The 27,415-nt window shown below is 42.1% G+C and overlaps 1 protein-coding gene across 3 annotated transcripts in view; it reads right to left on the bottom strand.

Annotated features, from left to right (window-relative positions):
- Positions 1–27,415, bottom strand: part of SLC68A1 (solute carrier family 68 member 1) — a 175,515-nt gene that overhangs the window by 30,952 nt on the left and 117,148 nt on the right. For all 3 annotated transcript variants that reach the window (XM_085606527.1, XM_085606528.1, XM_085606529.1), the window contains exons 6-7: positions 11,566–11,662; positions 1,564–1,735 (exon numbers count right to left, since the gene is read on the bottom strand). In XM_085606527.1, the coding sequence (XP_085462653.1) occupies positions 1,564–1,735; positions 11,566–11,662 (269 nt within the window). The remainder of the gene's footprint in view (positions 1–1,563; positions 1,736–11,565; positions 11,663–27,415) is intronic.

Genomic DNA, 27,415 nt, shown 5'->3' with positions numbered 1-27,415 from the left:
AACGTTAGCAAAAAGTGGATACCATTGCAAAGAGATCTCTAAATTGGTATGGAATATCATGTCATGCTTTAATTCTGGAGGAATGAACCAGGACCTCTTTTGTGCAGGTCGTTTCTGGAACGCAAAAAAGATAACCTTACACAGAAACAGAAGTTATAGTAGACGGTCAGCTTACTGAACTCTCATTACAAATAGTTTGGAGCTAATTGACTTGAATACGATTACCATTGTTATTACAGAAGTTAAAAGTCCTCTTTTAAGCAAAGTTACACATTATTTCTTCAGAAGTGCTCATAGCATATAGGGAAAAGATGTTAACTCTCCTTCTCAAATGGCATTTTTCTTTTGAAAAAAGATGTGTATATTAAACAATCTCATCCTTCAGCAACACTGACTAAGCACAATGATAATCCCCTTTTTCCGGCATGACAGGACAGTTGCTCAAAAAATAGACAGTACAAACAAGTTAGAATGTTTAGCTAACAGTAAAATCAGGGGCTCACACTGGGAATATACACATGTTGACATCCCTATGTGGGTGAAGTACTGTAATAATAAAGTTGAATGAGACAATGTGAACGTCCTTTGCAGGTTAAAGCTACTGCAAACAATATTGCACACTAATCACAAATATTTCTTAAGGCAGCTCAAAGCTGCGGAAACAAACACATTAAAAGATTCAGAAGACATGGTACTAGTGGTAGTGGGTTGCCATCAATTATAGAAATGCACCAATTTTAGACAGCATAACTTTGACGTTTTTGTAATAAATCATTTGAATATCTTATTCCGCCCAAGAACGCACTTGAGTCAATCCTTTCTTTTTTGACTGTGTTTCTGATATGCCAATTTGCATCTTGTCTTGGAACACACTGCTTAATAAAATTGAGGTTTAACACCTCCCCGATCCACCCAGCCATGGGTGTGCTATTGAGGTGTCTTTTGGGGTGTAAGATTTTATAAGTACAACGCATCCACACCATCTGCAAATATCAACTATCTAAACAATTATCTGTCAAATTTCATGTTGGAGCCATAACCACAGCTGTGAGCATTAGTTGCTACTATCTAATTTACCAGGCATTTACCAGGTAAAGTGTGCAGCAGTAGTAAGTGTATAGTAGGCATCAATATCTACGATTCAAAGAAAAAGAACAACAACTGTATTGGCTCCACAGGAATAACATCCAAACATCAAAATGGGTGCAGCATCTCAAAAGAGCTTTCTTTCAGTTGTACAAAGGTTGGGGCAAATGTCTCAAATCACAAAGTAAACTGAATTGACCCACACTTGCATTCAGCTGGTTAGTTAAGCAATGTAACTGAATTAATGGATTTAGACGTCAGATTGATTAAATAATGAAATAAGGTTTCACACGTTGATAATAACATATTGTCAATCAAAGGCTATTATCAATACCTACAGTGTCTTCTAAACTTATACAAACCTATCTAATATTTGTCCACGAAAATAAATATAAAATTGCATGTGTGTAGTAAGCAGTTCGATTTAAATATAGGAATAAGTAGAAAGCGCATTTTGTCTATATACAGAATGCTTACCTGGCAATAAAAAAACAAAGTACATAGATCTGGTCGGGTCCAGCAAACAGCATTACCACGCTAAGAGTCAACTTCAGTAAAAACAACCATCGGATAACGGCATAAACACCATGCTTTTGACACAAAGACAGGAAGTAGAGATTGTTCAGGTGGGGGGCAATGTAGGCAACACCTGTGAACATGAAAGTCCATAAATATGCATTAATTACTTGCAATCTGACAATTGTATTAGTAGTATGCAAGCCACACTTTGCTTCCTTGTTCAAATTGGTTGTTGGCTACCAGACAGAAAAACATTCTTTCACCACATCATGTACAACAATGTTTAAAATTACAAAGATCTTGTTTGAACATGAAGACCGACCTAAACAAAAACCCACAGGGGCCTGTTCACAAAGGCATTTTGGATTATGTATAGTAGTACCCCTGTAGTGCTCTTTTACATACTCTTAAATGTCTTTGTGAGTAACCCAAAAATATTTAAAATGGGAAAATTCAAATACAGTTGTACCAATAGAAAGGACCGTGCCCACTGCACCTTTACTGATAGGAGTTGGAAGTTTCAGGGCAGATTTACAAAGGCATGTAAGAGTACATAAAAGATATCACAAAAAAACCAGCTAAGGGAATACCATGCACACCACTGGCAGTTCTACTGAGGTATACTAATAGTACACTGAAGGTAGTGAGGCAGCTTGTTGCCATGGCCTGCATGCTTGCCAATAGGAGAGTAGCAACGCACTGGGGCACGAGTAGTGTACCACAGATAGAGGACCAAATCAAAGATATGATAGTTTGTAATGGGAACTCCGAAATCTATTCCAGTACGCTCCCACATAGATCCAGTCCAAGGTATATATGGGCACCCTCCGACCATACTTGGAGGATAGAGAGGATACAACAGTTGCGAAAGGGGAAACAAATCAGAAGATAAAGACTTGCGAGAGTAATAGATTTTGGAGGTAAGACTAACTGATAAAATATTAGGAATATAGGGGTCATTTGACAGGTGAAGTAAGCGAACTCTGACCTTGAGTAAGGCTAGTTATCAAGGCTATTTGGCTACCGAATAATGTTAGGAGTTTGGGTAGGAAATAGCGGTGAAAAGGACTACATTCTAGGAAACAATTACACGATCTGTATGGCCTTGCTGTATTTGCTAGTGATACGAGACTGTGATTGATGAGTCTTCTGGAGCCTCTGTACCTATAATAGCAATGTAAAGATATGCATTTCATTTATTGCACTGTCGATTAAAAAAATATATTTCTTTATTGACATTTGTCATTTGCAGACAGGATTAAATATGGCAATCATCAGAATGCTACGTACAGTGGTCCCAGAATAAAAGAAAGGCCAAAGTCCATAACATATGGTGTTGCAACAACAGGGACCACGGTCAGGAGAAAAGATTCCAATAAAGGCACAGTCAATTGGTCAAACATCCCAATGAATTGCACTGTTAAATTTACTGCTGTAATTAATAAAATACATTTTTTTTTTAAATAGTCCCTGAGTACTATTTCCCATACTCAAACGCTTTCGTAATTTGACACCAGAGTGTCTACGTCTCTAGGAATTTTAACTTGATTTAGTCCAACAAAGGCCAACTTCCTAATTCCAAACAATTTTACACGATCATCACATCTAACAAGAAGCCAGACTTGCTGCTGTTCCCTATGCTCCTTTATGGCACATATTTACGTCAATAGGGCCGTCAATGGGTTTAGAACATATACACTAGTAAAAGGATCAGATAGTTTACAGGTATGTTTATTAAGGTGGACATGAACATGCATTCAGTATGAAAGCATTCAGTCTAAACTTTCCTTTGTAGTATTCTCGCAGTTAACTGGGTGAATTGAGTTCAAGTGCGGTGCCAGTCGAGGTACAAGAGAGATTTGCAGTCATAGAGAAAAGAATCAGACCTTTCCAAACAGTTCAGACATTCTCAGTCTTTTTCCATAGGATGATAGGCCTCCTGGATCTATTCCTGTGCCCCGGGTGTGAGTAGATGTAACGTTTTGTTTTATGATAACATTTTCCATAATAATGTTCATGCTACACAGTCCGAGACACCCATTTATTAGAGCATTCTACTAAGGAAAACAACAACCAAAAGTTGAAGATATTTGAACATTCTGGGGCAGTGACAGTAATAAACTACAAAGGAGAATATGGATGTATCTTTTCTACAGACATACATTTTTTATGCTAAGCTTTTTTTTTAGAAATGTTTTGTGGTATACGTTCCAAAGTCTGCCCACTAACTTATTATAACACCCACAAGCAGCTCTGGCACTAGTGAAGGCTTAGTAAATTAGTTCAGTTTCACAAGGTTCTAAGAGTATTCGGATAGTAAAAAGTTATATCGTTACTCCTCCTCTATAACCTATAACTTATTAAGCTGCATAACTATGCAGTAAATGAGAATCCAAATAGTCTCATCCAGGAGGGCATTGGTCACTTGCTCTGGTTTGGCCATTAGTGTGGCAAGTGGTTGGCTATGATACGTTCTTGCTTGTGGAATCTAGGACATGTTTTGCAGAGCAGTGAGAATCATTTTTATGAGAAAAATACTGATCTACATTCCTCGTAGACCATCAAAAATGTATTTCCTCGGTCAGTGAGCTGGTCGAACAGAACCTTTATTTGGCCTATTAGCTGTGCAACTCAATTTAGGTACATATTGGTCTTTCAACACGAATGAGCTTAAGATCCATACTTTTAAGCACATATCTGTAAATTTGGGTGAAAGAGATTTTTGTCAACTACAGCATTAAAAACAAATAGAAAGCTTTCCTTCTACTGATTTTATATCCACCATTTAAAGTGATAGACAACTCCATGTTTGACAGTAGAAAAACTTCCCTGTGATCACACGTGTTTCCTGAGCGCTAACTTCTATTCTGCATCTCTGATGGGAGTTGGTTCACACTAACAGTGAGTACGTTTCCCCTATTGTCATCCACCTACATTTCTTTATTTACCATATTAACTTCAAACTCTGCTGCAGCATAATCCAGGCAATGCGTAAAAACTCAATTGTTCTTGGCAGGGAAACTTCAAGGTGTCGGTCAATGGATTTGGGGTTAGCAGGATAAAGAATATAAGATGGTTTATTTACTTTCCTTGCTCCAGGGATGTGGCGGTCACCGGGGTACAGGAGCGGAAGTGTTATGAAACGGGGCTGACGTGCCCAATTGGGACCTACTACAATCATAGTGAGAGATGTTTGCCTGATTCTCCGAACCAGAAAGGGAATGAGACGAAGAGGTGGAAAAGTGTAGGCAAATACCCCTGACCAACTCATCCATAGTGTGTTGCTCTTGGATAGTGGGTGTGGGTACCTGGAGGTGAATTTTTGGCATTTCCGACTATGGCGAAAAGGTCTAATTGAGGAAAGCTCCACTTTTGAAAGTAGGGAAAGAGGACTTGTGGGTGGAGTTCCCATTCGTGGGTCTGTTGCTGCAGACTGCAGAGGAGGTCTTCAAAATGACTGTCCGTTCCTGGCAAATATTACACCAAGAGATGAATGTGGTGGTGAACAGCCCAGTTCCATATGGTCTGAGACAGCTGTGATAGTTGAGGGAAAGTGTCCTCCCGCTTTGTTTTTGTAAATAATACATGGCTGTCATATTGTCTAGGACAACATTGTGAGACTTGTGAGATAGTTAAAGAAAAATAGCTTTAAGCGCTAGGAAGGTCGCTTGAATCTCCAGGTAGTTGATGAGTAGGGACTGATGTTTGGCATCCCACAGACCTTGTATTGTGAGGTCCATTAGATAAGCACCCCAACCAGTCTCCAATATGAACGGGAAGTATGGCAGTCTATTAACACTAGGTCTTTGAGGTGACGCTGTGATTGAGACCAGGCGAGCTAGACATTGATGCTTATGGTGCATGTGCAACCTCGCGTGGGGAACTATGGCAATTACAAGAGGCCATCATTCCTAGCAGACGCGTTACTGTCCAAACTGTGAGAGTTGTGTTTGGCTGGAACTGTGGTAGAGTTATCTCAAAGTTTTTAACTCGAGCAGAATTGGGATAAGCTAGTCCTAACTGTGTATTGAGGATGGCCCCTAGGTATGGTGAATTTGGAGAGGTTGAGGATGAGACTTGGGAACGTTTATTGTGAACCCTAATCTGTGAAGTAGATTCACTGTCAACTGAGTGAACTTTTGACACTGAAGTGGAGTAATGGATTTGATGAGCTATTCGTCCAGGTATGGACGTACATGAATGTTTTGTCTGCGCAGATGTGCCTCAACTACTGCCAAGCATTTTGTGAAAAGCTGTTGTAGAACTTCGAATTGGTAATGTTTGCCTGCTATGACAAATCAGAGGTGCGGTGTGCAGGGTGTATTGGTGTATGAAAGTAGGCATCCTTTAGGTCTAGTGAAGCCATAAAGTCGCCCTGTTAGAGAAGTGGAATAACAACCTGTAGAGTAACCATATGGAAAAGTTCTGAGAGGATGTATTGGTTCAAGGGTCTGAGATCGAAGATTGGTCTTAGTGACCAGACTTTTTAGGGAATGAGAAAATACAGGGAGTATACACCTAGTCCCTGCTGTTGAAGCGGGATGGGTTCTATAGCTCCTTTGAGAAGGAGGGCTTTGACTTCTTGTTTGATAAGTGTTAGATGATCTTGTGACAACCTGTGGGTGCAAGGAGAGATATTGGGTGGTGTAGAAATGAGCTCCAGATAACAGCCATGATGGATAATGGCCAGTACTCTTTGGTCTGTGGTGATGGATATCCAGACTGGGTGGAAAAATTGTGGCCTGCTCCAGATAGGTGTGGAGTGTTCAGGGTGGGGGGGAGTTTTAGCTAGTCACTGGTTAGCAGTGGGTGTTGCTCCATGTGTGGAGGCACCTCTGCCACTTCCCTTGTTTCCACATCTGAAGGAACCTCCTAAGTAGCCTTTACTGTAGGCGGACTGGTCTTGTTTTTGCTGGGAAGTGGAGGCGTCTGAAGTGGTTGTTTTGTATGCATCCCTGTAGCTTGAGCGACAAAAGGACCCTCTGGGAGCTGTGGTCTATAATGCTCCCATTATTTTAGCTGTATCAGTTTCCTGTTTTAAAAAGAAATCTAGTGTAGAGTCTACTTGTGGCCCAAAAAGGTGTTCTTCGTCGAAAGGCATATTGAGTGCTTCCTGTTGGACCTCTGGTTTGAAACCAGAACACCTAAGCTATGCATGTCATCTATGAAGCATGCTAGTATTGACAGGGCCAGACGCTGTATCAGCAGAATTTAGTGCACATCTGATGGAGTTGTTGGTGATGGCATGACCTTCCGTGGCAATTTGTTGTCCCCTTTCTCTGTGTTCTTCAGGGAGGTACTGTAGCAGTTCCTCCATTTCATCCCAATGGGCTCTGTCATAATGGGCCAGAAGGGCTTGAGAATTGGCAATATGCCAATGATTAGCTGCCTGTGCTGCAACTCATTTCCCCGCTGCGTATATCCGCTTACTTTCTTTTTCAGGTGGTGAAGGTTCTCCAGTAGACTGGCTATTAGCTCTTTTACGAGATGCTGTGGCAACTATGTAGTCAGGAGGGTCATGGCCCCTGATAAAAGGTTCATCAAAAGGGGCGGTCTTTTATTTTTTGTCCACCTGTGGGGTGACAACTCAGGCACAGACTGGCTCTTTAAAAAGAATGCCTCATCATGCCATGGGTCAGGATCGCCTGATGGACCTTGTAACCCCCCCCCCCCCCCCTCCCATCATCATCTGTACCTAGTGATTCTGGATGTGTAGCATCAAGTGGCTCATGTGCTAGAAATGTAAGAGGTGGAGGAGGGGGTGAAGATGGAGGTGGAGGAGGAGGGTGATGTGTAGGGCTGGTGGCATTGTTATGTTATAATAGACTTGTACCGCGCACCGATACTCAAGAGCGTCCTGGCGCGAGAAGTGAAGAAAATCCAATGTGGTAAGGCCATTAGCACGACTCTGGAAATAGAAAAGTTTTCAATTGTTTTTTTAAAGAGTCTAAGATCTTGGATATTCCGTAGCTTCTGAGGCAGAGCATTTCAGGCGGTGGCTGTTTTGACTGATAGAGACTGGCCCCCTAGCCGAGCCCTACGGAAGCGTGGGATCGACATCCGTTGTCCTTCATCTTCCTCTTTAGGGGATAGGGCTGCCAGTGATTTTTAGAAGGACCGCTTCCTTTTTGATGGTGTAAAAGCCATGATCCATTCTGTACCCTCCTGGATCTGTATTTTCCGCTGTCGAATGGCCATTTGCTCGAGAATGGGTTCGACTGGAGACATGGAAGCCGATTAAGTCTTGGAAGGTTTCGGCTCCATAGTTTTTAGACCCAAGGGTTTCGGCATGGAGCCAAGTTTTTTGGTCGGCACCGAGGTTGATGTGGTCAGTTGCCGGCTCGGTCCCAAAGTTCGGTCTCAGTCCAAAGAGAACAATGCTGAAGGCTTGGCATCATATTTTGGTGCCAGGCCCAAGTCTGCGGTGACCGAAGCAGTCTTTTGGATCCAACCATGGCCCGAAAGCAGGCAACCTCAGTATGTGAGTGTTAAGAAGCGTGCTTGGGTGTTGGAGCTGGGTCAGGGACAACAGTACTCACGCGCTGACCAGACTGAAGGCTACACACTTCCATATCGATCTCCATATCAGAGCTTTCATCAGGGCAGAAGACTCTTCCTCTGAAGCTGGCTCCTCCTGGGCGTGATCCTAGCCAAAAATGTTGGGGGTGACATTTGCGCTTCTGCAAACTATTTCCCACTGACATGCCCTTTGATCACAAATGGTCTTTTTGGGCCAAAAAGACTTGCGCGCCGCAGTCGGACCCGCACTGGCCCGGCAAAAGACACAAGCTGCGCATGAGGTGTTGGTCGTGTGTAGATACTTAGCGTGGCAACGTGGGCAAAACCTGAAGTGTGCGCATTCAATCAGAAAGGCATCCTCGATGGAAAAAGAGTGCAGGCAGAAATTGGCCCGAGATAGACGGCATGCTGAAAGGTAATCGGTCGAAGCTCGAACCGATGACATTTTTGAGCAGCGCAGAAGTGGAAAGTGCGATCAAAACAATACAGTTGAAATCAGTAAAAAGAACCAAAGAGTCGATACACGGAGCAGAGATACACATGTCTGAACCAGATGGTGGAGAGAAAACAATCCAACAAAGGAGTCGGTGCCCATGCACAGTATCACTGAGAGGAGGAATCACCCAATCTTGTGACTCAAGACTTCTTCAGAGAAATAAAACTTGCACAACTCCGGACCCAAAACTAGATCGCAGGAGTATGCAGAGCATGTGCATCTACAGCCACGCATGCCATCGAAAATTATAATTTTGTATTGTTAACAACAGACCTGCATGTTGCATGTGTTCATTGGAATTTGCATTATTTACCTGGAACTCATGATGCAGGCTATATACTCTAAATGCAGTTTCATGTCTGAATTTGTAAATTATGTTTATAGGCTTCATGGTTATCTTTATTTTTGTTCATATACATTCAACAACTGATTATCGTTCAAAGTTCAGCATGCGCATATTTTAACATTTCAATATTTATTTTGTTGTTCGTTGTTTATGCAGCTTATAGTACAGTAATCTTAAATGAACGTAACACTTCATTCATTTGTCCAAGGACCTCAAGAGTGGAATATGATTTGTTGACTCAGCTGACATTAGTCGCACTTTGAACTACTCCCAACAAGTGCATAACGACAGCTTGATTAGGTCGGGTCTCACCCCTATATGAAATCATGGCCCCTGCTGGATATCTCCACTTTTTCTACCATCCTACAGTCATTTAAATCTGGCTCTCCACTGGATACCTTACCACATTCTAAGCTCTGCCTTTTGGATCAGGAATTATTACAGATGATGATGAATCTGCTTAACTCATCTCTACGTGAGGTATATGTTCCTTGGAGCTGGAAGCATGCTATGGTGCTTCCGCTCTCAAAACAACCCAATCTTGATTTGGCTAATTGGTCGAATTTTCGACCAATTTCTTGTTGCCTAGTTTATCCAACATTTTGAGGAAACATGTGAATACACAGCTTACAACTAATGTGGAGGCGCACAATCTTTTACACTCTTCGCAGTCGGGTTTTACTGCTGGGCACAGTACTGAATCCATCCTTCTGGAGTCATGGATCAGCTTAGACGACTTATGGATGCAGCGCTCATTTCATTAGATCTTAGCACGGCCTTTGATACTGTGTCCCACCCCATCTTACTCGAAAAATTGGCATTGCTAGTCTCAAAGGAACAGCCTTAGCCTGCTTAACATAATTCTTAAAGGATCGGTTGTTTCAAGTTTTTTCGGGCAATGTTAGATCCGAGACGTGGGCTTTAAACCTCTGGAGTCCCTCAGGGCTCAGTGTTAAGCCCAATGTTATTCAATGTCTATATCCGCCCATAGGCAGACATAGTTGAGAGTTGTGGTTTGACTATTCTGTTACGCAGATGATACCCAAATCATTTCCTCTCTGTCATCTGCACAGAATCATGGACAGTCCGATCTTGACCTGGCCTTGAGTCTAATTGCCACTTGGATGAACAACAATTCTCTCAAGCTGCTGAATTTCTATGGTTTTGTGTATGTGTAACATCTGAACCTACTTTGAACATACCTGTAACCTTTGTTATTTCCAGTGAAAAAGGGAACAAAACACACACACACACACCTACACACACCTACACACACACACCTACACACACACACACACACACACACCTACACACACACCTACACACACCTACACACACACACACACACACACACACACACACACACACATTGCTGAAACAAAAATAGTGATATTTGGCAGATATTACATTTGCAGCTTATAGGGAAAAAGAGAAAATAGAGCTGATTCATAAAGCTACACAACTGTTCTTGGATTTAATGGGAAGAAATAAAGTCTATTTAAAATCCCTTATTTCTGGTTTGTCTACTCTACTGTTTGCCTTAAAGAATTTGGATCCCAGAATAAGTAGCCACTTGGTGGTCTTGTACTGAAAGCAAAATGTAGATCAGGATTAATTTAGAGGCAACATTTTTTTAGAGATAAAGCTGGATGTTGGCTAAACAGGAGGTGGGTGCAGGTTTACAATTTATTTTTTCCTTACCAATGGTATCCACTGATGCAGTTGAAACTTAGGTTTTGCCTCACGCAGCTCACTCTGCTTCTGGGTTAACCAACTAAAATATTTTATATAGATAACGAATTGCAAAGGCTACAACATTGTTTAATTGCTTGAATCACTGGAGAACCTATCTAAGCAAATTACAGGGTCATTGGGAGACTGTCAATTCATATAATAGCTTCAATTTTCAGATGAAACTAATTCTTTACATAAATTCTTCACAATAAATGACGTGGAGTTAAAAAACTCAAAAGTAGTAAATATTTAGTCAACAGATTTGTAGCGCCATAACCCTAACCCTACTTAATGCAATCATTTAATAGGAATGTTAGGTATACATTTTTGCCTTTTCACTTTGTAGCCATTGGATCTTCAGAAACCCATTGATATATTGTGTGGAAAAAAAAATAACAATTTGGTAAGTATAGTGTATTTGAAAAAATCTTAAGTATGCGAAGAACAAATGTCTAAAGATGTACCACAGCATCACTGGGATTCTGATCTATATAAGAAACACATTTTGCAGTCATAAGTGTTAGGTTTATGCTAATGCTGAAATGCAACATTTACAAGGTAGTTTTAAGCTCAACACAAAAATCTAATATACTGGCATTAGATTTTAATACACTATAAATTAAAAGTATGATTTGTGCTTTAGCATGAATATCTCTTGATAAAGACGTTTTTTTAAATCATTCCATAGTATTGAATTTTAACTGTTGGATTCAGATCTTTTGAGATTCTGCAATTGGAGGGTGACACTTTTTTGTCAATGTTTTATGAGCATACATGATTTTATTTAGTCAAGCAAAAACATTTGCTCACTTTCAAGGTAATGAAAGACATTTGCATACTGCTAAGGTTTATTTGTCTTGCTTACCAAGTAAAAACGATCCTGTAGACAATGAAATTCTGTCTGATAGCAAGTGTTCCAGGAAGAGGGGGAAAAAATTGTTGTTAAAGTGACAGTGAAAAACCTATGGGGAAAATAGAAAATAAATATATCAGAAGGGTACACGTTTAAATTGTAATTAAGTGACATAACTAAGAAAATATAATATTTATATACAAAGACGGACATAGCTTTCGTTAATTAAAGTGGGTATATGTTTGCATGTTTGGTTTTTGGCAGTGAACATTATCTATTGATTGTGCCCCACCAAGTCACTGAATAACATAAGAATACGTTTTATTAACTTTACAAGCAAATTCATCCAATGTTATTAACTCTTTAGGTAACGTCTTTCATTTCCTACTACATTCAGAATCTATGACATAATTGCATCTAAAACAAAGCAGTTCTGCAACCTGCCAAGCATGTCACATGTTGCAAAATATAACTAACTTCTGATGCTTACTAGGAAAACTCTCAACAGTGCTATGCTCAAAAGGATTGTGATCATGCGGAAATGTGTTTCCTTTGTAGTTTCCATCTATCAGTTTTGATGTGGTATGAATAAGTACTAGCTATTTGTTTCACTACCTCTACAGCAAGATATCCTTCACAAATTTACAAACTTGCAAGCATGCTGGATTTCGAACAATCTTTTTAAAGAGACTTTTGTGTGGACACTATCAGTACAAGTTGTGTGTTGGAATCACGCTGACATTATACTAAAAAAGCTCTTTTTGTGGATGTCAATATAAATTTATTTTTCACATGACAATAGCCTTACCATATCATATTGACTAATTTACTCTGTAGAGGAGGTTGGATGGTCTGCATGTTAATCATTAGAAAATATCAAGCTGTTCCAACTACAGTGTTGCATAGAAGGAAATATGGGCCATATGTAGAAAGGCACATTGCGATCGCAAATGCTGAAATTCGCAGAATTTCAGCGTTTGCGATCGCAATTTGGGCAGCATGCTATGTAGGGAACAACAACCCACATGCAAAATAAGGAATCACAAAATTTGCGATTCCTTATTTTGCAATTGCATTTAAGGAATCCCAAATAGCGATTCCTTAAATGCAATGTAGAAAGCACCCAAGTTGTGCTATTTTGGCTTAAGGAATCGCAAATTACCACCAACTTCAGGTTGATGGTAATTTGAGATTTCCTTTAATAATGCAGTTTTTTGCATTATTCAAAGTGCCATGTGGCACACATGTATGTGCGCCACATGTGCACCCATGCTCATTACAGGGGTGCAACATGGTGTCCTATTGACACCCTTGCAACCTTGAAATTGCATTCTCAATTTGCGATTCTCTAATTGAGAATCGCAAATTGAGAATGTCTTCCCATTCATTCCTATGGGCCTTTAAGCCCATAGGAATGAATGGCAAGGTATTCCTTATTTGCGATTCTCAATTAGAGAATCGCAAATAAGGAATAGGTGGGATTCTCAAAAAAAATTGCTAATCCTACCTACATAGCGTTTTGCTATTCTCCAATTGCGATTCCCTAAAAATTGCAATTAGAGAATCGCAAAACACAGCCTACCTACATATGGCCCTATATCACTCTGTAGAACAGCCCTTTCAAAGATGCATATGCTTTCAAGAGTATCTATCAAGCAGTATTAGTATGAGGAAACCAAAAGGATCTACAAGGAGATTATTACCTCAATGTACTTTTCAATACGGCATTTCTGAGGACATCAGAAAATTGCACAACAATGGTATACAAAGATTATCTTTTGCTTTACTGAGGTATAACAGCTACCACTAAAATGTTTAAAAACAAAGAAAACTACATAACGGCAATCATATGTTGGTAGCTACTTCTGATTGTACATTCACATGCTCACATAATTTTGCCATCTAATGCTGGGCTTCGAATATTGTAAGACATTGTTTCCCTATACATTTATTTTTAAAATGACTCGTGCCTAAATCACCCTCAAGCAGACAAAGCTTCTGAACAAAGACTCCACATGTACTTTTCCCACTGTCTAATGTTTCAGTGTCCAAAGAATATCTGTAGCAATGTTATCTATGTTACCCATGCCACAGAAGGGGGGTGGAGAGCATGTGAATGTATACCAGAAGTAAGCAGAAAACTGAATTTAACAGGTAAGCAATGTTTTCTATTTGCAGCATATGTTCACTGCAGGCTCACATGCTGTGCAGAGACTATAAAGTAGTACTTACCAATGCCTTAATGTGGTTGTGTGTGCGGTGAGGAACAAAATTAAATCTTTGCCATGTGGAAAGAATGAGCTTTTGAATGCGTGGATTTGTGATCAAGTAGCTGACTTGCAAATATCAGTCTCATTTTTTTCAAAGAAAGTCACAGTAGTTTTGTTCATACAGAAATCCACCGTTGTTTCCTTCCTGCTAGTTAAGACAGTCTTGTTATAGAACTGAGGTCTGGATCTGCCTGCTTGCAGTACACCTGAACACAAAAGAGACCCCACCTGGTTTAATCTAATGTGGAAAAAGCATCTCCTTTGTAGAGCTGTGTAAAAGCTAGAAAAAGTTATCTTGTTTTGTGCAGCCTATGTGTTACAAATCACAACAATGTACAGGAGTTAGGGAGAGATGTTTTGCTAGAAATTATGTATTTGTAAGGAAGATAGTAATAGTATGTTTAATTGATAGGAAACTGAGAAATTATGTTTGTTAAGTAATTGAGGGTGTCTACCCTCAGTTGCTTATAGCTACTGATTCTCTGAAGCCGTCACTTTCACTAATTAGACAACCTTCGACAGCATCTTAAGGTCACATGTTTGAAAAAAAGATGCACTCAAACCTAGTTAGTCTCACCATGGGTCATGCAGGGTATGTAGAGAAAAAGTCTCTTTAAACCTTTCAAGAATACATGGATCCTAAATATGTACCAGTGTTCCCTCTTTTGTAAATAAGCTGCATTGAACGATACATGTATATGTACTGACATGCAAGCTAACCCACATCACTTGAATATTAACAAATATTGTAGTTGGTTCAGCGCGGTCGCTTGAGAGGGACTAATGCCGTTTGATAAACTATTGTGATAGAAGACGTGCATAAATTACTGTGACAGACTATATTAGCCAAATTCTATAACTTCAGGTGCTAGCTCTCCAGGTTCAGTGACTTGAGATCTAGATGCAAATTACCCCTTCGTTTGTTGAGAAGATTGGTCAGAGGCATGCAATTTCCCTTAAACATCCTGTTGCTGTTTATGTCAAGAAAAGTCCATGTTGCAGCTAACAGGTTCCTCACTATGTGAGGCTATAGCGACAGTGGGGGTAAAGAGCATTCGAATATCTTGGGCCAATTTACCTACACCGAATTCCCTCTGGACCGCATCAATGATTACTGGGGTGCATAATGTTTAGGACTCTGCATGTGGCAAACAGTCCAATATTCCACCACTGAAGCAGGTTAGTATTATCAGTGTACAGATTTACCTATTTGAATCTATTGATGTTCCATTCTTAACATTTCAACAAGGTCACTGTCGATTTCCGACACAACTTGATACCAGGTGTAGGTGCTTTGCTAATTTCAAATACCATATCTGTGTGGCAAAACATTTGATCATATTTTGCACAATGCTCCTGTCAAAAATGTTTATGAATGCAAATATGGCCTAAGTAAATTGTGCAACAGCAAGTGCTGTTTAAGTACATGTTTCTGCAGCTGCCACCCAATTCTATGAGTGATTATGTTAAAAAAACGCTAAAGTACAGGCTTCAGGTGGAGAATAGGAGTAGTACTACTGGCTTGCAAAGGTATGTGTAGACTGCCATACAAAACAGTTTTTAGACTTGAGGGATTGAAATGTTGCAAATGTTTCGCTTAGCAGGTTCAACTTTTGTGTAATACACTTCATGATTCCACTGGCTCCTTGTACAGAAGAGATGCCAATTTAAGCAGCTGACCAGCGCACATAAGTCTCTGCACAACCAACTGCCTACATTAACCGCCACCAAAACTTGCACCAACCTTTGAGAAGATTACGCTCCGCCTCCCTATCACTTGCCCACACTCCCAACATCTACCAAAGCATGAGTGTAGGATGCTCCTTTTCCTAATTTGCAGCAAAGAGTAAGAACAGCCTCCCCACACAGCTCCAGACCACCACCTCACTTCTGGAATTCAGAAGGGCCCTCAAGACAATGCTGTTCAAATGATACTTATGGGATCTGGAAGCACCTGGATACGCTATTGGGTGATTAGCAGCGCTATATAAATCCTGATTGATTGATAAACAATGGTAGATCAGTCAAAATACCTTTTTTTGATGTGCTGTTCTCTTTTACACAATTCATGAAGTAATATAAATCCCTTTGAATATCCAGAATATGAGCAAGTGGACCCCTTGAAATTCCGAAAATGAGTAGGGAATAGGGAATTACGTTTTTTTTTGGCACTTCCAATAGGATACCAATCAAGAGATCTGGAAGCAAGGACTACCTGTGTCTGGCTCCTTTTAAAAACACTCAACTATGCTCATTTATACTTCAGTCAGAAGTAATGGGCACTGTGAGGATTAAGAAGGCTAAATTACATACAGGAATACATTTTGGACATCCCACCATTTAACTCTGTTTTGCAATGCCTAAACATGATTACACAAACTAGGATACTGCCTCCTTTGAAAATAGATTTCATGACCAAGATAGAGGGAGAGGAGCAGTGTGGATAAGGCATCCACTGAGCAAATTTGTAGCATTCAGATTTCTAAAAAAATGCCCTCCCTGTAGGCTTAAATAATTTCCTGAGTAACCGCAAATTACCAAATTCTAATGTTTGCGATTTTAGGAATAAATTAACAGAATTGAGAGACTGAGGTATGGTCTTGTCTGTCATCATTAAGATCAAGCTTGTTTTTCACAGCAACTTCTTGAACTGACAAACATTAGCAGAAGATCAAGATTAGCAGATTCCTTTGGATAGAATGAGGACTATAGTCACTGAAGTGTGCCAGAGCTTCTGAATTAAGCAGCTTAATAGTAGAAGCACACACTGCATCTAGTTTAAGGAGAGAACATTCCTTGCTTAGAATTTGGAAGCAACATTTTGTACTTTTTACTTAGACAAAAAGATCTCTTAAAGAAGTACCACGTTTCTTGACAATGCTTTGCAGAACTTGGTGATACAATTAATGTAAGAGGCACAATACAAGACAGTGAAGCAAGATTGTCTTCTTTTAACGGAAGGTTCTATATCAACAAAAGCACTTGGTTTTAAATTGGGAAAACCAAAAGCTTACAATCCTCAGCAGAGGTAGCTTGAGTGTGTTGCACCACCGCTTCAATGTGCAGAAGTACACCATAGTATGCACTTACTCTCCAATAATGCCATCTTTTCAGGAACCGATGAACTAAACAAAGGAATGACAAACTGCCAGAGATATCCCCCAAATGACTGAATTAGGTTGAACTGGGCTGCCCAATCTGCATCTCCAACATAAAGTTAAACTTGACTCGACCACTATACAGCGTTTGCAGTTACCAGAACCACCTTCATTTAACCTTCCAATTTCCTTACAGCGTGTCTATTAATCTTCACGTTATCCCAGCACTGTTCAGAATCTCAGTTTGAAAATTGGGCCAGAAATTCAGAAGACCATCGTAACTAAAGGTCTTTAGATTCTGTGCAGAATGCTGCTGCCTGTTTAATCAGTAGCCCCTGAGAGAGGGATTTTGGCTCCCCTATAATTGCCTGGCTACACTTGCTGCCCATTTGAGAGTGTCTTGTTGAAATCACTAGTGATTGTTCATTGGGTTATTCATAGCTCTGCTACCTTTTTGGCTTCAAAATTATATACCCACACTCCGTGCATGTTCTGCTGGTCAATTTCTGCTCAACATACTCTGGGTTAGGAATGCCTTCGGGCATTCTCTGTGACAGTAGTGTGGGAATGGAATGAGCTGAATTGTGCATGCTCCCTTCTCTCCTGATGTTTTGGAAAAACTATCTCTAAGCTTTATTGGGAAGCAAGCCTCTTCAATCAATACTCCATGACAGAAAGAACCACCCTTGTACATAGGAAAGAGATCCCAGTGGGAGCTAACAATAACAGACAAGCATTAAACAGAAATGAATGCGATATCCACGGCAGAAGGTGCCATTTAAGAGCACGTTCAGTGTGAGAAGATAAGGAAAATATGGACTGGCATAAAAATGAATTTCCAAAGTTTGGTTTAAAAATACTGGGTTGCCATTCTTTTTGAGAATATCTAGCACATCAAGTATTAGGTACTCTGGTTGGAAAGCAAGTAGTTAATCAATTAAACAGAGGCGATCGATTGTGCTTCTGTGGTGGGAGTGTAATGGATATAAAAATCTGGCAGCCCCTTTCATTTAATGTAGCCATTTAGTGCATGTCTGAACTTTTTTCCATAGCAGGCGAGTCAGAGAACATTGCAGGCACTGCTGTTGAAAGGCCTTTGTTGGTTTAATGATGCTATTTAATGGGATTATAACTAGTGATTAAGCAGCAGCTGGTGACAAACTCCTTGACCTGAGTAACGGTACATCAGCACCATGAATGCCTCGGTTGACCTCATTACAAGGTAGAAGGTATTACAGATTCAGCCGATATCAAAGTTATAGTCTGAACCAGGAATACAAGTTTCACTGGAAAACACACAGCTTCATTATTCCCCCATATAATTAGGAAACAATGGTGCCTTAAGGGAGAAGTATGAACCTCAACTTCCACAGTAACCTACTGAATAACCATCAATAGATTGGTTTTACTAGAAAGAATACATTTTATTTGATTACTCAATACTTGGAATCTTAGTAAAACAAACTCATTCAGCTCTGTAAACATATACATTCGGAATTGAGGAGGTGTCCCTAAACGACGCAACGGCGCAGTGAGAGTGAAGTAGGTGAACTTGTGCTTTACAATATATATATATATATATATATATATATATATATATATATATATATATATATATATATATATATATATATATAAATATGACACACAGGGAGACATTATCCTACAAAGAAGACTACATAGATCGCATCATTAAAGGTCCGTCTTTTCTTCAGAAGACTCCCAGCAGGTTTGTGGATGCCTTACAAGAAAACATTGGCAAACTAGAGAGACTGAAAACGAAACTCATCCGAAGCCAGTTACACGGGCATTTGACGAATGAGTATCCCCAGGCCAATATTATTCCTAATCATCTACAAGTCTGAAATGAACCAGCTATTTTGGTCGAGGACCCTAAGTTCCGCAACAATTTTAGCTTTGTTGCCAACCAATGTTCACACAGTTGAATGGTTCTAGACAAAGACGCTGCTCTTGAACTCATTTCTAAACTAGAGCAGGAGATAAAAGATATAGCCAAATACGACAAACAACGACATACCCCTAACACCAAAGACGACTACTATAAACAGGACGAGTCTGGTAGATACATCAACAGAGGTCATGGCAGGTAGAGACGCTACATTACATTCTCTGACACCTCAGCTTCTGAAGGTTCAAACACCAAGACTAGACCAGGCTCAAGCACTGCAACACATCAAGCAGGCCTCAACAATCAAGACCTGCAAACATTTTTAGTCAGAGGCCAGTGGGAGAGGTTGTTGGTTATTCACTAGGTTACCATGGAAGTTGTGATTCACACTTCCCCCTTAAGGGACCATTGTTTCCTATTATTTTGTACTACCCAGATCCCAGGATTAATGGGTTGCCCCTTGTTCTACTCATTTCTTCAATCACATATTACCCTGTAAAACATGGCTTAATGCGAATAAGGCAAACTGCGGCAATAAGTAAGGTAAAATTATTTTCCACAGTTATTCCCCATTTTGGGATATAAAATCCATAATCGGGAGGAAATCCTGCACCCAAGAATTATCGGTCCTGAAGACATCATTAATTCACGGGTGCTGGAATTCTGACAAGATTGTTGTAGCACTTGCAATGAGGGGCTAAGTGGAGACAGTTAGACGGTGATATAACCTTTTTCAATGGCCACTCGAAAACGGAGCAAATCAGTAGCATGTCAAAAATACGACAGGTTCGAGTTTATGCCTAATAGAGCCACACAGCAGAATCTGAGGAGGCTGGTGGGTTGCTTGGCACGTAGCATGGGGCTTCATGAGTCGGGGATACTCTTGGCCCTGGATGCCAAAAAGGCCTTCAACTCCCTGGAATGGCCCTATCTGATGTCCCTGCTCAGCAGGATGGGCTTTAGGCCATATTTTCTTTATCCTGGGTTGGCCTGTTGTTTACAGAGACCATGGTGAAAGTCCGAGTTAACAGAGTTCTCTCAGACAGCTTTGGGCTTTCCAGGTGCACCAGTCTTGGCTGCCTGCTCTAGCCCTTACTATATGCGGTGGCACTTGAACCACAAGCGTCATGGATTCCGCTGGATGTACAAATTCAGGGCCTCCGATGAGAGGATGTTGTCTCGTTGTACACAGATGATGTCCTCCTATATCTCGTGGACAAACACCACCGCCCCCACCCCCCCGAGCTCTGAGCATGAAGTCCTGCATATCCTGGGGATTTGCCTGACGTACATGGATTTCCGCATTAACTGGTACAAGTTGTTGGACTTTCCGGTGGAAAAGGCGGACCCTAGCTGGGCGCAGAACTGTCCTTTCCGGTGGGCGATCGGAGGGTTTTGGGTATCTTGGTTACCCCAGATCGGGATTTGTTTTTCTGGAAAAAGCTGACCACAGTCCTGGATGCCTAGCGCCACAATGTGTAGAGGTGGCGGAAACTCCATCTGTCCCTCTTGGGCTGTGCGGGCCTCTACAAAATTATCTACTTACCTAACGTTTTGTACATTTCGCAGAACACACCCTTCCTGGTCCCAGACAACATCTTTCATATGGTGGACGGAGTTGTGAGAAGTTGGCCTGGCATATGCTGGTCACTAGTTATAGTGGCCACCTTGCACCAGTCCAATTCGACTCTTATGGTAGATAGGTTTAAGACAACCTTTTAAAGAAAGCTATCCTAGTGGTAGCTGTGGAGAGCAGCCTTGAGGCTAAGTCTCTGAGGAATGTAAAGCAGCTTGTTTTACCTTATAATCTCTTGAATTACCAAATGAAAAGGACACCACACAGGTTTATATATCAAATATATATGTATTTATTTCTAGATACACTCTACTAATCTCTTTATGAGATTAGAACCCAGATACACATTCAAATGTCAACAGTTCTCAATAAATTAGGCACAAATATGGCTGGAGCCTAGGGGCGTACCAGACCATATACAAAAAAAATGGTTCAACAAAGTCGACTTCCAAAATGACAAAGCCTAGGGCCTTGGGAATCGCTGGGGCTTCACTACTGCAGTGTTATCAGGTAAGTAACAAGCCCACGGGAGACGCGTGCAGTGTCTAAACACAGCCGCGGGTTTCCTATAGGTTACAATGGAGCAAGTCGCGGTTTGTATTTTAAAGTTTTAGGGCACTTCGAAGAAGTCAACAAGCAAGCCACTTACAGGGTATGTATTTCGAGGGCCAACACACACTTGGGCACCGGAGTGCACGAGTTACCTTACCCAGGGAAGCCGGGTGCATAGGAGTCTTTTGGTGTCGGGTCGCGATGCTGTTTTCAATGGAGACCAATGAAGACTTGCTGCTTGAGACGACTGAAGAGGTGTCCGCTGGAATCCGAAGGTGGATTGAAGATGAAGAGGACCTGAAAATTGAGTGGACAGTGTTCAAAGTCACTTGCCAGTGACCGGTGGCCAGCAGGATGGATGACCACAGATGTCGCGTAGTTTCAGGTCGTCGATGGTGATTTGTCTCTTCGCTCACGAGGTCCAGGAGGGATCGACGATGACCAGCAGCTGGATTCGGAGTGTCCCACGACGTCTGCAGCTGATGACAGTGTCGGCAACCGAATTGGAGCCAACAAGCCTTGGCAACTGCAAGTCTTGTGTGGACTGAAGATAGTTGGTGATGCAGACCAGCAAGGTCTGATGGACTTACCCATACCCAGCGAGGGTAAGTGAGGGCAGGCCCGGAGCAACCAGGAGAGCCCTTGAAGTCGGTTAGAAAGTCTTCGGGAGAGTCACTAGCTAACGGGCAAGTAACCGCGAAGACGCCTTCACAGGAAAAGTTTCACAGGAGCCCACGGTCGCTCGGGACGGAGTAGGCCGCTGATTTTTGGAACCAGACCTGCTAGGGACTTGGGCCACAAATGGTCCAAAGCACAAGTTCTTAGAACGTTGTTTAGGGTTTGCACTCGAAATCAGTGCACAGTTCCCAGGTATTGCCGTTCCTCGTCACTCGTGGGGTCCAGATGCCACAGCTTCGCTGGGGACTCAAAATGGCCGTCGAGAGGTCAGGAAATCCGCTTCTGGGGCCGCAGGGACTTCGGACTCCGGCGGGAGCGGTGAAGTTTGCAACCGTTGATTGAAGTTATTGGTGTCTGCCAAGCAGGGGAGTCACTCCTTGACTCCAAGGGAGATTCTTCAGTCTTCCAGAGATAGTGGAACGTCGAAGGGCCAGGATTCTTCTTTGTAGAGCGTCGTCCAGGGTAATCTGAATTGCATTGGCAATGCTTGCTATCTTATAGTGAAGATAGGGGAGGGACTAGCTCTATGACCACTCCTCTAGGAGGGTCAGGGTAGTGGGTGGTTACACCCACTTCCCTTTGTCCAATTTCGCGCCAGAGCAGGGGCAGGTAGCCCCTGAACCGGTTTGAGCTGGCATATGCACAGAGGAGCCTACTGCTCCCACAGTGCAGGACTTCAAAGCACTCTAAGAGTGCACCCACCCAGCTCCAATACACTAAATCCTGTCTGGGTGGTGGTGACACCTCCCTGTGACAGGATGCCTTTTGTTGGGCTTCCTCCACTGCGAGTTTCGGTCAGCAGCAGGAGGGCAGCCCAGTGTCTGTGCTGCTGGCATCCATTTTGTGATGCCAGGGCTCTTTGAGATTTCTACCGTTTAGTACAGTGGGTACATGTCATCCCCTCTAGAAGGGTGGGATCATACTCCCACACCGGTTACTGGTGTGGGGGTAGGATTCCAAGTTGTTTGACACCAAACACGACATGTTTTGATGCAGTCATTCCAAAGTTAGCATTTACAGAGAGGTTATAATGCACTTAAGAGTATATGGTTTAACCGCATCCACAAACAGCAGCAGAGAATAGACTCTGCCAGCTTCAGAGGGGTCCTGCTCATGCAGAAGCACCCCCTCACATAGTAAACCAAGCACCCTGCCCTCAGGATTGCTAGGGCCTGCAATAGGGGTGGCTGATAGGTTTATATGTGTGTGTATGGTGAGATATAGGAACCTATACCTCAGTGAGGAGTGCTAACACTACCTCACACAGGCTGCAGTAGCAGGCCTGTGGTGTCAGATTGAGAATGCTTCCCAGGGGTGGCATAATACATGCTGCAGCCCCTGGTAGGCCTGTGAAGTACCAATGCCCTAGGTACCTAAGGTACCATATACTAGGGGCTCATAAGGTACCACAGTATCCAATCACTAGTGCATCTAATATGCACACCAAGTTGTTTAGAGAGATCAGTGAGACTGGGGCCCTGATTAGCAGGGACCCAGCCAGACTATAGCCAGAAACCAGTGTATACATCAGAAAAAAAGTGGGGGCAACATAAGTGCAGATCCTACTCTCCTACAGGAGTCACAAGAGTGCTGCTGTGGGACGGTGGGGTCTCGAGGATTGATCGCTCACTTCCAACAAGACGCCTAATGGAGAGGGGCATTGCCCTACTGAATCTGCAGTTCTATTATTGGGCCTTGCAGTTGTTGGTTGTCAACGACTGGGTGTTTTCATACCGGCTGGAACCATCCCTTGAGCGGACCATACCGCTATGGCCCTGGAGGACAAACTCCACTGACTCTACTGAGGGAGGGGCCTGCCCCCCCTCCCCTTTCTTACGGAAATGGTGGTCAATATATGGAAGAGGGCAACACGTACATTGGTATGGCGAGGGAATTTGACCCTAGAGACTCCACTCCGGGATTCTGACCTCTTGAGTGGTCTGCGTGACATAACGGGACACAGGAAGTGAGATCTCTTGGGGATCTCCAAATTGAGTGACATGTGGAAGGAGGGTGCAGTGATCTTGTTCGCCGACTTGCTGATTGAATATGAGCTATCGGGAGTCAGATATTGAGATACCAGCAGATGAGAGATCTATTGAGCAAATGTGAGGCGCTCCGGTAGAGGAGGAATCTCCACCGGAATACAGGGTATTGGGTGTCCCTCTGACTGATCATGCGGTCGCCCGCCTCTACGCTACTGAACAATAGTTACCCGCCGCCTTGACCTCTTAGAGAAAAATGGGAAAGGATGGGGAGGCTGGAGGATGATGGCTGGAGGCAGGCATGTGGGTACCCTGGCATGGTCGCCGTTAGGTAGGATTTCACTTGACCCAGTTAAAAATCCTCAATAGGGCATACTTTACACTGACCTGTCTGTTACGTATGGGAAGAGCGACTGACAAATACTGCTTGCTGGGCTGTCAGATGAAGGGCATCCTGCTGCATACTCTGTGGGAATGCTAGAGGACTGAGGCCTACCGGAAGAGGGTGGGTAACAGACTATCGGAGGTCCTGGGCTACGAGGTGAGACTCACTCCCCAATTCATTGCATTAGGCATCTGGGGTGAACAATCTCTCGCCCCGTATGCCCTACTTTTTAATAACCTGGCCCTAATGATGGCACGTAAGGATTTCCTGAAATACTGGGGGGCCACTGACTCTGCCTACCGTGTAAGAGTGTGAAGAAGGCCTCGATTGGTTCATGGAGGGGGACAAATCGATGTCCCAAGCGCTAGGCTGCTCCAGCAAATTTGAATAGGTCTGGGGTCCTTGGATGGAGGTTGAGTAGGTCTGGGGTCCTTGGATGGAGGCAAGAGGAAACAATCTATGCGGAGAGAGGGGAGGTCCAATGCTGCTGGGGCACAGACCAGACCCGGGTCATAGTGTTGGGCTTTGTGTTGATGTGGAAAGTTCTGGCTGCTGGGATATGTTGTGAACCAGTCCAAAATTCGGGAAGCACTATGCAATGGCTGCTGCTGTATGATTGCTCACATGCTTTCTTAAGTTGAGAGGATAGTTTGTTTTGTGTTTTTCTTCTATGCAATAACTGAATAAAGAGATTCAAAAATAAAATAGGGTAGGTTTGGCATCTGACAACTTGACAAAACCAAACAATGGCAAAGTGTTCAGTGGTAGATTAAAACTGTTGCCTATCAATCAGTGGCGTAACATAAGCCTCCACAGTCCGGGTGGGCCTCCTCAGCAAAAGTAGTAGGTGGTGGGCCAGAAAGGGGTGGGCCCCTCCGTGTACTTTGCAAGGAGGCCCCTCAAGTTTGGTTACACCACTGCTTTCGATGCACCCAAATAGAATGTTAAAGCCTTGATCAAAACTACAATTGGCTTCTGAGATGCAGACAATCTGGCTCGTGGGGGTGATGGCGTGTTTCGACTACCCGCAGCAACAAGGCAGATAGTGTTGAGGTTTGAATATGGAGCACACCCAAGGTAAGATATTTAGTTGGAAGAAATGTTTGTCTTCACAATGGCCTGGAACTTTTCTATGTAGAGTCCCAGGAGCCAAAATAAATCTTACTTTTGGCAGTTGCTACTGGCACCCTAACTTCAGGAGAATATTCTGTTAATAGGGGACAGCTGTGGAGGATTCAAAGCAGTTTGTACTGTGTCACTCTCATTGTTTTGAAATAAAAAGTGCCAATCGAAACACTAAGCCTTGCTTACCTATCCTAGCACTATGACTGTCCACACCCATTGAGGTAGACTAATAACGATCTAAGTCAACTGGTGAAGACATACCAAAGAGACTGCTACCATTTTCCAACAGATTTGAAAACTTTGAAAGAAAGAAATTGCAATTCAGAAGATTAGGAAGTATATTCTGAAAAGTGTCTAATTAGACCACACACACACACTTCAATGTTACCAAGTCTGGATATGACGAGATCTATAAATGACCTCTCAGTCAAATACAACACAGATTTATTGAAGACTTCAAAGGAGACAAAAGATGCAATTGCTGTAAAATAAATACAATAACTACAACAAAGTAAAGAATATTAGATGTGCCTGCCATCATTTCGGGACTAATTAATAAGAGAGCCACAAGTCTTTTTTCTTCTTTTAACATTTTTGAAAGATTGCCCCGACTTAAGCTTCATTGTAGCATATGAACGCAAACAAATTAAAAGATAAAATAACCCTGCTATAGAAAAGTAACAATATCTTGATATTGGACTGAAGTACTCTTAGTTCATACACACTTTCTTCTTTTGGTGTTTTTCTGACGTTTTGCAAACATGACATACCACAAAAAGGGACTTGTATATATGAGAGTCTGCATATGTGTGGGATGTAGATAAAGATACTCCCAATTTAGAAATGGCCCATTGTTCTTAAAGGTTAGTATCCTTGCCCTCTGTAAGAGAGTAAAACTCACAGACAAAAATCTAACATCATAAAGACATTCAGGACCATTCAGCAACAAACCTTTCTAGGCCTCTGGTAAAGTCTCTTTCTTCTGTTTTAATGAATATAAACAAAATAGAGTCCAAAAAGTCCATCGCCCTTAACAAGTGATCTGTTGTGCTTTCCCTCCAGCCTTGCCATTCCCCCACACTTTATAGCATTCCTCACTGCTCCTCTAAGAGCCAAAACAGTACATCCTTGGAATCAGGCAACGATGTGTTTGGAATACCAATTCTGCAGTGACTCTACGAGTGCAAAATTACTTCCTTCCTGGCTTCAACAGTTTCCTCCTTTGGACTATGTGTGATGAACCAGCCTCCCACTTTTCTTCAATATCGTAAGGAGTCTGCCTCTCCTTGCTTCGCCTCCTTTACAACTGGTTGGTAACTAGCTGAACTACGCACAGGATTGGAACAGCTTTTGAAAGAGATCAAGCCACGTTCTGTGTGGAATAGGAGGCCAAACATGCAGTTGTATGACATAACGCATCATTTACAAAGCACGCCTTTATCACACAAATACCTTTACCAAGCAAGGGAAGCATATATAAAGTAAGTGAACGCCCTACAAAACACATATATATATATTATCTACTGGCGGTCGCCAGTAAATAGTTATAGTTAGGACCGTGTTTCCATAGGAAATCCGCAACATTCAATTTTGAATAACTTTGGCGCCGATTGACGAATCTTCGCAAAATTTTCAAAATAGGTGGGGCGCTCCGCTCCGCTCCTTCCCTGAAAGTGTCGGGGGGATTTGTCAAGCGGGGGCTGAGAAAAAGGGGGGGTCTCAAAACACGTTTTCCCCATGCATTTTTCCATAGGACCTTTAGTCCAAGCTACAGCCCGAACGGCGGAACAGAATTACTTGAAATTTGGCAGAGAGGTAGTCCTCAGGTCAGGGATGTGCCTTTTGCAGGTCTGGTGTAAATCTGTAAAGTATTTCCTGAGAAAATAGCATTTAAATCAATATATATATCTATAGGCGCGCTCCGAGCGCGTACGGTAAGCTTAACGTACGCGAACGCTGCCGAGCGCAATTCTGATTGGTGGTTACATGACTGTAAACATTGGAATCGGTCGAAATCAGGAAGTGTCGGCCGCCATTTTGTGTGTCTCACACTGATAAACAAAGGTGGAGAACGTGAAAAGGGGGCAACGAAGAGAGTTGCAGACCCCCTAGCGTTTGTCAGGGGGTCCAAGACGGACCCAAAAGTATTAAAAATACATTTTATATTTTTTTTTAAAAATCACGGGGTGCGCGTACGGTAAGCTTACCGTACGCGCACGGCAGAAAAAAATTTAAAAAAATAGAAATAAAAATCAATTTTAAGTGTTTAGATATTTAAACCATT

Source organism: Triturus cristatus, chromosome 1_2, assembly GCF_964204655.1.
Source record: "Triturus cristatus chromosome 1_2, aTriCri1.1, whole genome shotgun sequence".
In the NCBI taxonomy this organism is placed as follows: Eukaryota; Metazoa; Chordata; class Amphibia; order Caudata; family Salamandridae; genus Triturus; species Triturus cristatus.
Note: the sequence above shows the minus strand (reverse complement) of the source record. Positions and strands in the feature narration are given on the sequence as shown.